This window comes from Pan paniscus, chromosome 12 (genome assembly GCF_029289425.2).
Source record: "Pan paniscus chromosome 12, NHGRI_mPanPan1-v2.0_pri, whole genome shotgun sequence".
NCBI lineage: Eukaryota > Metazoa > Chordata > Mammalia > Primates > Hominidae > Pan > Pan paniscus.
The window spans coordinates 39,881,447-39,894,565 of NC_073261.2; the positions used below are offsets into that span (position 1 = coordinate 39,881,447).

At 38.8% G+C, this 13,119-nt stretch overlaps 1 protein-coding gene across 2 annotated transcripts in view; it reads right to left on the reverse strand.

Annotated features, from left to right (window-relative positions):
• Nucleotides 1-5,717: 5,717 nt before the first annotated feature.
• Nucleotides 5,718-13,119, reverse strand: part of KDM3A (lysine demethylase 3A) — a 51,438-nt gene continuing 44,036 nt past the window's right edge. For both annotated transcript variants that reach the window (XM_034953500.2, XM_055107707.2), the window contains exons 21-26: nucleotides 12,567-12,697; nucleotides 8,993-9,112; nucleotides 8,772-8,911; nucleotides 7,378-7,554; nucleotides 7,160-7,294; nucleotides 5,718-6,396 (exon numbers count right to left, since the gene is read on the reverse strand). In XM_034953500.2, the coding sequence (XP_034809391.1) occupies nucleotides 6,316-6,396; nucleotides 7,160-7,294; nucleotides 7,378-7,554; nucleotides 8,772-8,911; nucleotides 8,993-9,112; nucleotides 12,567-12,697 (784 nt within the window). In that variant the 3' untranslated portion in view covers nucleotides 5,718-6,315. The remainder of the gene's footprint in view (nucleotides 6,397-7,159; nucleotides 7,295-7,377; nucleotides 7,555-8,771; nucleotides 8,912-8,992; nucleotides 9,113-12,566; nucleotides 12,698-13,119) is intronic.

Sequence of the window (13,119 nt, forward strand, 5' to 3'; positions counted from 1 at the left end):
CAATCAGGAAAAAAGTGCGCCTTTTACCTGAGGTAAAAGATTATAGTTGAAATATACAATGGACTGCCTAAAACCTGGGACGAAAAGCTGGGGAGGTAAAAGAAACCATGGACAAATGAACTAAAAAGGAAACCAGGAAAACACTATGAATGAAATCTCAATAAAGAAACAAAGTATAAAATAGAACCACACAGAAACGCTGGCGCTCAAATGTATACTAACTTGAAATTTTTGAAAATACACTAGAGGGGTTCAACAGCAGGTTTGAGTAGGTACAAAGAGGAATCAGCAAACTTGAAAACAGAATAATTGAAAAAAATACAGTCTGAGGCTCGGCTTGGTGGCTCATGCCTGTAATCCCAGCACTTTGGGAGGCCAAGGCGGGAGAATTGCTTCAGCACAGGAGTTTGAAACTAGCCTGGGCAACATGGCAAGACCCCACCTCTACAAAAAATAAAAAATTAGCCAGGCATAGTGGCACACACCTGTAGTTCCCAGCAACTTGGAGGCTGAACTGGGAGGAGGAGCACCTCAGCCTGGGAGGTTGAGGCTGCAATGAGCTGTGATCATGCCACTGCACTCCAGCCTGGGTGACAGAGTGAGACCCTGTCTCAAAAAATCAGTCTAAGGAACAGAAAGAGAAAAGAATGAAGAAAAGCCAAAGGACTTGTGGAAGCCCATCAAGCTCACCAACATACACATTATGGCAGTATCAGAGGGAGACAAAAAGACAATATTTGAAGATATAATGGTTGAAAACCTCTAAAATCTGAAAGATAAGAATCCAAGAAACTCAATTCCAAACAGGATAAACCCAAAGGGATCCACAATGAGACACGACAGACAAACTTAAAAAAAAAAAAAAAAAAATATTTAAAGCAGCAAGAGAGAAGTGACTCATTATGTAAAAGTGATCCTCAATGTAATTTCTTATCAGAATCCACGGGGGCCAGAAGGCTGTAAGGATAACATATTCAAGATGCTGGGGAGAAAAAAGCTGTCAATGAAGAATTATATTCCAGGGAAATTATCCTTCAAGAATGAAGGAGAAACTAAGACATTCCCTGAAAAGCAAAAATGAAGGGAGTTTGTTTCTAGCAGATCTGCCATATAGTAAATGCTAAAGTGAGACCTTAAGGCTGAAATGAAAGAAAACTAGACTAACTTAAAGTCATACAAAAAAGTAATAAGAGCACTAGTAAAGATAATTCCAAGTAAATATAAAAGCCAGTTATACTTCTGGTTTGTAATTCATTTTTTCCTATTTTTTGCCTTAAGGCAAATATGCATAAATAAAAATCTATGTTAATGGGCACAATGTATAGAGATGTAATCTGTGACAATAACACTATAAATAAGGAGGGATGAAGATGTATAGCAGCAGAGTTTTTGTATACTATTGCAGTTTATAGGCCAGGTGCAATGGCTCACGCCTGTGATCTTAGCACTTCAGGAGGCTGAGGTGGGTGGACTGCTTGAGCCCAGGAGTTTGAGACCAGTCTGGGCAACAGTGAGACCTCGTCTCTACAAAAAAATAAAAAATAAAAAAATTAGCTGAGTGTGGTGGCGCATGCCTGTAGTCCCAGCTACTCAGGAAACTGAGGTGGGAAGATCACTTGAGCCCAGGTGGCAGATGCAGTGAGCCAAGACTGTGCCACTGCACTCCAGCCTGGGTGACACAGTGAGGCCCTGTCTCAAAAATGAAACAAGAAAAACTCCCAAAGTTTGTAAAGCTTAAGATGTTAACTGCAGTTCCTGAGAGAATAACCAAGAAAATAACTTAAAAATATATACAAAAGGAAAGAAAAGGGGAAACAATGGTACAGTACAAAGTTTCAACTAAATATGAAATAAAGCAGTAATGGTGGGATTTTAAGTAACAAAAACCAGATAAAACATACAGAAGACAGCTAAAAAGCAGAAGTCAGTCATCTAATTACTCTAAATGTATTAAACTCCAATTAAAAGGCAGATGGAAGGGATAAAAAAACATGATCTACCTATATGCTGACAATTTAGATACAAAGAAAAAAAGGTTAAAAGTAAAAGGATGGAAAAGAGCCCATAGAAATGGTAACCACGAGAAAGCTGGGGTTATCTATATAATTGTCAGACAAAACAGATTTCAGTTTAAGATTTCAGGACACCAAAGAAGGACATTATATGTTGATAAAAGGACCAATCCATTAAGAAGATATGATAATTATAAACATATATGCACCTAACAACAGAACTTCCAAAAGACATGAAGCAAAAATTGCCAGAATTGAAGACAGAAATAGTTCTACAGTAATAGCTGGCGACTTCAATATCCCACTTTCAATAACGAACATGACAACCAGGCAGAACATCAATAAAGAAACAGAGGACTTAGATGACACTATATACCAAATAGACCCAACGGACATACAGAATGACCCACCCAACAACAGCAAAATATACATTGTTCTCAAATGCAAATGGGACATTCTCCAGCATAAACCATATGGGCACAAAACAAGTCTCAAGAAATTTAAAAAGACTGAAAGTATACAAAATATCTTTGCCAACCAGGATGGAATAAAATTAGAAATCAGTAACAGAGGAAAACTAAAAAATTCACAAATATGTGGAAATTAACACAATCTTAAACAATCAAAGGGTCAAGGAAGAAATCACAAGGGAAATTAGAAAATACCTGAGACATGGCTCACGCCTGTAATCCCAGCACTTTGGGAGGCCGAGGTGGGCGTATCATGAGGTCAAGAGATTGAGACCACCCTGGCCAACATGGTGAAAACCCATCTCTACCAAAAATACAAAAATTAGCTGGGCATGGTGGCACGTACCTGCAGTGCCAGCTACTTGGGAGGCTGAGGCAGGAGAATCGTTTGAACCCAGGAGGCAGAGGCTGCAGTGAGCTGAGATCGCACCACTCCACTCCAGCCTGGTGACAGAACAAGACTCTGTCTCAAACAACAACAACAACAAAAAAAAAAACCTGAGATAAATGAAAATGAAAACACAACATGCCAAAACATAGGGGAGGCAGCAAAAATAATGCTCAGAAGGAAATTTATGGTTATAAATACCTATATTAAATGAGAAGAAAGATTTCGTATCAATAATTGTCATAGTCCATTCAGACTCCTATAACAATATAGTTTAGACTGGGTAATTTATAAAACAAAAACAAATTTATTGCTCACAGTACCACAGGTTTTCCAGAGGCTGGAAAGCACAAGATTTGGGCAGCAGATTTGGTGTCTGGTAAGGGCTTGCTCTCTGCTTCATGGATGGTGCCTTCTAGTTGTGTTTTCACATTCCCGAAAGGTTAGGGGAACTTGCTTGAGCCTCTTTGATAAGGGCCCTAATCCCACTCATGAAGTTCACGCCCTCGTAACTTACTTTCCAAAGGCTCCACCTCTTAATACTCTTACATTGGATATTAGATTCCAATATATGAATTTTGAGAGTCAACAACATTCAGACCATAGCAATAACCTAACTGTACACCTTAAGGAACCAGAAAAAAAGAGGAACAAACTAAACCCAGGGCTAGCCGAAGAACAAAGATTAGAGCAGATATAAATGAAATTGGAAACAGAAAAATAGTACAGAAAATCAACAAAATCAACAAAATCAAGACAGTTCTATAAAAATACCAACAAAATTAACAAGCCTAGAGCTAGACTGACTATAGGAGAATGAGGATGAGGGCAGAAATTACTAAGATCAGATACGAAATAGGAGAAACCACCACCCACTTTACACAAATAAAAAGGATTTTAAGAGAATGCTATAAACAATTGTATCTCAATATATCAGCAATATCCTGATACCAATTTCAGACAAAGATACCACAAGAAAAACTAAAACAAACCCTTATGGTTACAGATGCAGACATCTTCCAAATACTAGAAAACCAAGTCCAGTAACCTATTAAATGGACTATACACCACAACAACCAAGTGAGATTTGAATACACAGGTGGTTCATCATATGAAAATTATTCAATGTATATGCCACATTAATAGAATGAAGAATGGAGGAAAAACCACGTGGTTTCTACTGTTGCAGAAAAAAGCATATGACAAAGTCCAACACCCTTTCAGGATAAAAAAAGCAAACAATAAAAACTTAAGAAATAGAAGAGAACTTCCTTAACAGCATAAAGGCCACAGATGAAAAATACACAGCTAAATCACTCTGAAAGCTTTCCCCTAAAGATGAGGAACAAGACAAGGATGCCCACTTTCACTACTTTTATTCAACATGGAACTGAAAATTCTAGCCAGAGCAATTAGGCAAGAAAAAGAAAGGTATCCAGATTATATACAGGAGTAAGTAAAATTATCCCTGTTCACGGATGGCATGATTTTATATGTATAGTTGCAAAATACAAACCAACGCCAAAAATCAGTTGCATTTATAAATGCTAGCAATACAAAAAGAAAAATAATTTCATTTATCATAGCAAAAAAAGAATAAAATACCTAGGAATAAATTTAACCATGAAGGTACAAAACTCAGGCAACTGAAAACTACAAAACATTGCTGAAAGAAATTAAAGAAGACACCAATAAATGGAAACACAGCATCCCATGCTCATGGATTGCAAGAAGTAGATTGTTAAGATGACACCCAAAGGAACATACAGGTTCAATGCAATCTCTATTAATACCCAGATGGTGTTTTTTGCAGAAATAAAAAAACCTATGCCAGAATTCATATGGAATTTCCAGTGACCCTGATTAAAACAATCATGAAAAAGAAGACCAAAGTTGGAGAACTCACAGTTGTTGATTTTAAAACTTACTACAAAGTAGCAGAAATCAAAACAGTGCAGTATTGGCATAAAGACAGATACACAGACCAATGGAATATGAGAGCCTAGTAATATGCTTTCCCATCTACGATCAATTGATTTTTAACTAGAGTGCCAAGACCATTCAATGGGGGAAAGAACAGTGTTTGACAAATGTTGCTGGGAAAACTGGATATCCATATTCAAAAAAATGAAGTTGAATCTTTACACCATATTTAATAATTAACTCAAAATAGGTCAAAGACTTAATTTAAGGGCTAAAATTTTAAAACTCCTAGAAGAAAACATTAGAGCAAATCTTTGACCTTAGATTTGGCAATGGGTTCTTAAATTTAATACGGATCCTCTGGCCTCCTACTCAGCTCACAAGTTAAAACTCAGGTTCTAGGCTTTGTCTATGTACTATCTATCTGATTTCTATGTTTAATTCCTTTTTTAAAAGAAATTAAATGAAAGAGTGGCCTAGGAGAATCAGTGGGCTAAAGAAAGGCGCTTCTTTGTGAATTTTTTTCCTTCACAGAGATGAATATTTTAGGTAGTACTGTCCTAGAACTTATAATTTCATTTTCCTTCATAAACTTACTTAACATTATGAAGGGCCATAAAACAAACAAAGTGTTTCATTACTTACCTTTTTAGAACCATTTAACCTGGCACTATTTGGTTTCTTGGTTAATTCCTGTTTCTAAATTTAATTAATTGGTGTTTCCTTGACAAAGTGTGACAGGGTTTCTACCTGGCTGAGCAGAAATTTCCATGTTAGCTTTGTAATAATCACTAAGAAAATCACTATAGCATCTAATTTCTTTGCTTTTAAGAAGAGTTCCTGGAGCAATCCATTACACCTGCATTTGAAGAAAGTTGTGTTGAAACCACAATGAGAGGATAATGCCAATAAACTGAGCCAAAATATTATATGAATATTTTAATGCAAAATGCTTAACACTTAAAATTAGCAAAGCATCATTTAAATTAAAATTCCATTTAACTAAAGATGGTTAACCTCAAGAAATTGTACAGTAGTTGATTTCTGCTATATAATGCCAGTCCTATGCCATACAATAAGAACTGCAACATTAGCTGTCACTTCCTCCATTGCTCTTCTGGACCCTAAGGGATGAGGGAGGGGACTCAGACACAAAACACAACCCAAATAAACTGTGCAGTGATTCCTAATAGTTATAAACCCAATCTAAGTTGTCCAAACAGCTGAAGAGTAACTGCAGGTATTGTTCCAGAGCTGATATGAGGTTTTGCTTTTACAGCCTGGTAAAAGTTCTGCACTAGGTGAGAAGTCACAGTTTAAGGATGCATGTTCTGTAAATAGTTACTACATATACACATTTACTGTCTGTAAACACTAGAAATATACATTAGACAGAGTACCCTCACAAGTTGGGTACAGTTTAAAAAAGAAGATGAGGTAACATGAATCTCAAAGTCCACAGGAATCCTGCCTGAAGAGTTTGAACAGCTGCCTGTAATTCATTTCCAATGTGCAGGGAGATTTAAGGTTTGCCAAAACTGGATTCACTGGCTTTCAGCATAGCAACTGCATCTTTCACTGCATGGTAGATAACATTCTTCACCTAAAAATAGTAGGAGAAAATATGGGCATTTTACATTTAAATCTAAAATCTGTCACTAAGAATAAGCTTCCTCCTACCAATTTTATTACCTTCTCTCAGAATTTAAAATTCAATATTCGTATGAAATGTCAACATTGCAAAAGGTCCCTGGGCTCCTTCAGACCAGTATTTCACATACATTTTAAACCCATGATTTCAAGAACTCATTTTCCCCCTTTTAGAGGTTTTGATACCACGTAGACCCACTCACAGTGAGTACAGGGAGAGGCAAGTTCCAAGGTACAGCTTTTATTATTTTTCCCTTATTTTCCAAACATGAAATTATGTTACATAATTCATTACTGAAATCCTTTTGAAAATACCACCCCCTCAGACCTCTTTGAGTCTCAGAGGTTCAGTTCTGCTCTACCTAAGAGTACTGAGAACACTGCAGCACTGAAGGTTAAGCACTGTGTTCAAGACCCCGACAGGCAGCTGGGCCAAGATCAGAAGTCACATCTATTCATTTTCAGTACTAAGGCCTTTCTCTGTGGGGACAGTCCCTTATAGATTCTAAACAATATCAAATCAAACCAAGGTGAGATTTCCTCTTGTTCCTCTCTCACTTAAGTAGATAGTAGTACTAGATATAAAGCAAGTTCCTCGACTCACTGTGTACTAAGTACAATATGGCCAAATTCACTGACTGTCTTTATAAGGTGAAGAATGGGCCATGAAGCCATAGCCATAGCCAAAGAATGCTAGGAATTGGTGCTATTTTTACCTGTAATTTATCTTCATGATTGGTATGAGTCTGTGACAGATATCGGAATTCCTGAGTAAGCCAGAAGCAGTGTTTAACATGCTCTGGAGAAACAAAATCTTCAGCCACTTTGATGCAGCTATATAAGTTATGAACCTGAAAAACACCAAGTAATATATCAGTAACAAACCCAAAAGTTCATGATATAAAGAGATTAAAGAAAAAGTAATGATTCTTGCCTGATGTGGAGCTCCTGCCGGGATAAACACCACATCCCCAAGAAACTGTACAATAGCCCAGCCTTGAACTCCATACTCTTGATGAAGACGTTTTCTTAATGATCGGTCTAAATACCAGCTTTGATCATGAATAGGATCGTGGTCTGCTGGGTTTTCTTGACCTTGCTCTTCTGATACCTAGAATACATTCAAAATATTATGCAACTCAGTAACATGCTAAGGCCCAATAAGCCATTTTTTTCCTCTAAACAGTGTTGGCAGTTCATAAATGTCAGGCCTTCTTCAACTTAAGTGCCCCCATTGGCAGAAAAAGACTAGTAGTATCAAAGACTTCAGCTGAATGAACCAACAGAAGAATGACGAAGAAAATATGATGTCAGTTCCCATAAACCATGACTGACAGGCTCTGCATAAGTTTGTAAATACTGTATTTAAACAATATTTTAGTCTAGATTTTTAAACATAAGTAGGCTCAGTATCCTTATAAATGAACTTGTTTTAAAGTTATTAGAAACCTGCCTTTACTTAATCTGACTTACGAAACAGTCCCAAAGACAGCTGCAGATTAGACTTGTTTATCCTTCATCTAGTAACTGGTAAAGCAGAGACTCAGAGTGACAATATCAAAAGAACAATATGGTGACCAAGCCGGTTTTCTGGAAGAGCCAAATGATCCTTAGCCAGAAACACTTTGACTCAAACAAATGCTTGTTAAAGACATACTTGGGGCCAGCTAACAGGTTAGGAATGTTCATATCCAAGACTCATGAATGACTGAAGAATATCAGCCAAAGACACCTGAGTTGCAACCGGCAGCCTCATTGCCAAACAATTTTAAAACTGAACACGACTCATCTTTCTAGTTGCCTAGAATTTCCACACATAGCCCTTGCTGAAAAAAAACCTGCCAACTACAGGGGAAACCTAGAATCTTCCAAATCCCTGCATCCCTTGCTAATAACAAGTAGGGCCACTTGCTACATGACAGTGGACAAAACCAAACTTAGTAACTCACTCAGAACATAGTCACTCAGGGCCAAGGATACATGAACGTCTGAAGTGCTCAGATTCTCAAGGCAATAAAAACAGATATATGCTGGGAGATGATCAGATGAACTAACTTCTAACTTGAAAGCAGAGAAAAATCTCTAAATGCACTCTAACACAAAACACAGACATAAAAGACAAGGCCTGCTTTTTTTAGAAGTGTAACCCTAATCATTTAGAATCCTTGTTCCTTAGCAACCACCTTCAGCCTATTCAATCTGACAGGTACAGATTTAACTTTTCAGGTTGTGACAATTCCCCTAGCCAAGCCAGTCAGTTCACCACATGTAGTAACATAATATTGCTATTCCTTATGCCTCTGTTCACACATGCCATAAGAAGCACACCTTTTTAAGAAATTCCCTTATCTTCTCCGTGTCCTTTGCAGCATATATGTGCCACAGTGCTCCTGGCTTCTCTTTTCCTTCAATAAATCGCTTTATTGTGAGTTCGTCAGAATCTCCATCTTGGATGGTCTTAAGGACTTCTAGAGCAAAAGAGAAAGCAGATATCAGACCACAGGCCCTGGCTCAAAGAGTAAGCCCTCCTTTTATGCTCAGCACCCTACCTTCTTCTTGCTCACACTGTCCTTTGGGAATTCCCACATAGACCATGACATTAGCTGCATCAGATACATCTAAGTGAAGATTTGTTGTTCCATATTTACGATCTTCAGGAGTGATTAATCCTGCAAAAACAAAGTGCCTTAAGTTTTACAAAAGACAACAAAGGCTGCCACAGTCTTTCCACTACCTACCCGGGGGATGGTAGGTCCCTGATTGATTCTTCTGCTGAGAATAAAAATTCTGGATCAAATTATTGCAAAAAAATTCTTTAACCAATTGATGTGCTAGCAAGAAAAGAAGGAATACTCAGAAGCCAAAAACAGCAGGAAATGGAAGTGGTAAAGCAGGCTTCCGAAGCTGGGATTTGCCAAAAGGACATCTGCTAGATCAAGTGAGCTCAGGCTTTGATTGTTGCCACAGCCTAGGAGTTCTGGGGCAAGAGACAAAGCCCAAGGACCACTCGAGATGGGGAGTCCAAGGGAAAGCACCCACCCACACACACACATAAACCTGGAACGTCAAATGGCTATCATGAGTATAAGAAGGAATACTGCCCAATGCATTCCTTGGTTCTCTCAACTGTAAAAGAGGAGGGGTGAGGAGTGAGCCAGAAAGACAGGTCCCCCACAGTGTTCATAGTCTGTGGCTAATTCCTTGCTCACAGGAGAAGGCTCACCTTGCTCAACAATCATCCTGAAGCTTACCCTGCAGTCACTTTGGGCAACCCATTCTAACACCAGGACTCTGCTTCTTAGACTGGGCAGTAGGGAGAAGCACAGCTTGTAGTGAGCAAGCAGCGGCTGTTTTCTAACCTGCCAGCCTCTGAAAACGCCCCATAATACTGTTTCGGAGGAAGGCTTTATCTCTGGCTTGCCTGGGGCTTTGGTTTTAGAGGGGCTATACTTTTGAGAGGGCACATTTCTTCACTCCAGCTTGGGACCAGGGCCCCCAGAGCCCTGTTGTACTTTCCTTTCTTTCCAGCTTGCTGAAATATCAGTCCTAGGAGTAGGTAAAGCGTTTGGTATTAGGGTGAAATCATAGGATAGATGAGAGGATGATGAAAAAACATAAAGAGAGAAGACAATGAAACAATTATGGCAAAAAGTTAAAAGCTGTTATATAACTGGGTGATAAGTTATATGGAGTCACTACCAGACTCTCAAGTTTTCACTGTATTTGAAAAATAGTTCCACAGTAAAAAGCAAAATTTCAGAAAAAAGCAATTAATGTAATAGAAATAAAATGAATGAAATGAACACATGGATGACATATGACAGCATGGATGAATATAAAAAATCTGATTCTATTTATATGAAGTTCAAAAGCAGGCTAAAAACTGAAAGAATATTGTGCAGGAATACAAATATATATGTTAAATTGTAAATATAAGCAAACGATAAACACAAACTTGAAGATGGTGGTTAGACTAAGGGCAATAGGAAGAGGATGGAGCTGGCAAGAAAAGTAAGGAAAGGAGACTAGGAGGCAAAGCCTCAGCAGGACTGGCTGCCTGCTGATCCGGCCAGTGCCACAGTGCAAAACGAGCAAGGAAATAACTGCTGCCCAGCCACTGGCCCAAAGTCCACTGGATCCCAGTCATGGGTAACTGTACATTGATAAAACCAGACTCTAAACCATGGTAAACTCAGATGAAACCAAAATTGTAAAAACATAATGGTCAAAGGGAAAGGAGTGCTAGACAACAAAACATCCTGAAACAAAACACCATGGACTTTTAAGGGGGAAAAAAAGCTGAAACAGTAGGGGCTGTTGGGTGATGGGGAGTTAAGAGTGGGGGAAGAGTAGGGAAATGGGCTCTAGCTTGGAAATTAGGAGATCTAAGTACTAGTTTCAGACCTGCCACTAGCTGCCCCTTGGAGATCCTGAACAAGTCAATGCCCCTTCTACTGTCCGCAAGTCCTGGTCCTCATTTGCAAAATGGGGGGTGTTGCAGGAACTGAAGAGAGGCTGGATTATATGATCTCTCCAAAGAGCCTTTGCACTTACTCTCATTGAAGAGTCACAGCTCAATCACGCAACCTTTGAAAAGACCACTCTTTAATGATGTTTACAATAAGATATAAGGTGTTTGAAAATGAACACATCATTATTTTCATCCCCTGAATGCTTACTTCTGGATGGGAACCATTTTGTCATAGGAAAAGCTTTTATAGAGTAACACTGCCATCTATTAGTGTCTAGGGGGAAAGACCCGCTGCCAAGCTAGTTAAACCATGCAAGCAATTCTTTTGAAAATTTCTCAGATACCCACCTTTAAAGCTTCAGGATTTCTATAAAGCATGGATAAACTATACAATTTATTGGAAAAATGCTCTTATATACTTAAGTTTGCCCAAGATCCCAACCATGCAGCTGCTTTAATCAGTCTCTGCGGGGCTCGAGGGACAGGACCTCGAGAGAGCACACTGCAGACCCACAGCACATGGAGGACTCACCAACAGAGACCTGAGAAGTGAGGAACAGGCAAGAGGCCTTGTGCCCACCGGGTCTTCTCACCCACACACAATTTCTCTGGTACCCCTACCCTGGCAGAACTATCTTGGGCATGGAGACTGCTGGGAGCTTGCAAACAAAAACACTCCCCTGTCACAACAGTCCCCAACTACACTCCTAGTGGTTCCCTGAGCTGACTCAACCGTAACAGAATTGTGGGGCTGGAGTCCTTGGCCCTCCTTCCCTTCCCTCCCCCAACAGTCTTTGGAAAACATAGCGAAGACAACAACAGACCTTGTCCTTTTTGAGAAAGACACCGACAGGTCTAAGGCTAGAAATGGAAAATGACATGGAAGTAATTATGGCAGGAAGAAATAAGTAATTTCCAGGAGGACTGGAAAAGTAGGGGCCAAATAGTAAAAATGAGTAAATAAAATTCACTGAAATATTCAAACAACTAGAACTGCATTCAACAATACATACTTCCTTCAAAATGGCCAACTCGAATCCAGCCCTAATTAAAGGCCATGTGTAAAACTGACGAAGATCTCAGTTATAATGATGATGAAAGAAAGCTCTGGTAAATGGAGAAACCAATCTTTATCCTAGGCATCGTCCTTGTTAGACAGTGAGTATTGAGTCATGTCAAAAGAATAAAAGTCCAACTCAAAGGGTACTTTGAATCCTAAGTAACTAACTTCTACTCAACAACACAGAACACTGCATTTAATTGTAGCAGACGTTAAGACAGCTAGAATGCTAGCAGATTGACCTAAATGTCCGAACACTGAAATCACTAATAAAAGTACATTCTCTCAATGATGTATCACACACCATTAAAAGTCATCTAAAGACTATTAAGTAACATGTAAAGATTTTACAATGTAAAATTAGGTACAGTAAAGGGAAAAACACAAAATTGCATATGCCCTACAACTGCAACTATGAAAATGAAACACACAAACATGTGGCCAGGGAACGAAAGGAAATATGTAAAAATGAAAGCTATGGCTGTATTACGCATTAGGATTATGGGTGTTTTCCACCTCTCCCACAAAATCAATTTTCCAAACATTTTGAATTGTTTTATTTCCATTTTAAAGTTAGCCATCTCCTCCTTACCATAAGCATTATACATCTTGGGACCCAGATCTGGCCGAACAAAGTAGTTTGGCAGCCTAGAGGCCAAATTCAGTTTGCCATCTCGCCTTGTGTACTCGGGCAGTGGAATGTTGGCCATCAGATCATCAAACCTAGAACAACAGAACCAGGAATTTGCAAAGTAAGATTGCTTTTCTAATTCATTATTGTGTAACCTGTTTTGTTCCTTCTACACCAAAAGGAACAAATACATCTGTGATCATGCAGACTGAGAGAGCCATCAAATATTTAAGATGAGAATTACAGCAGTTACAAAGATGTCTTCTCTGTCTCCTACAACACACCAATGTGTCAAAATCAGCTGTAACCGTTCAGACAAAAGATCTCAGCAATAAATTCTAGACAAAAAGTTATGCTTAGAGATATATCATTGATTAGTTGTGACACCCTTTTCAAAGTTTCAAGCTCAGTCAGGAAAATAGATCTACCCAGTAGATGTCTTCTTGTCTAACTCAGTGCTGTGACTACATTGTCCTGACCCTGACAGGTCAGATTCCACAACTGCCTCCAAATC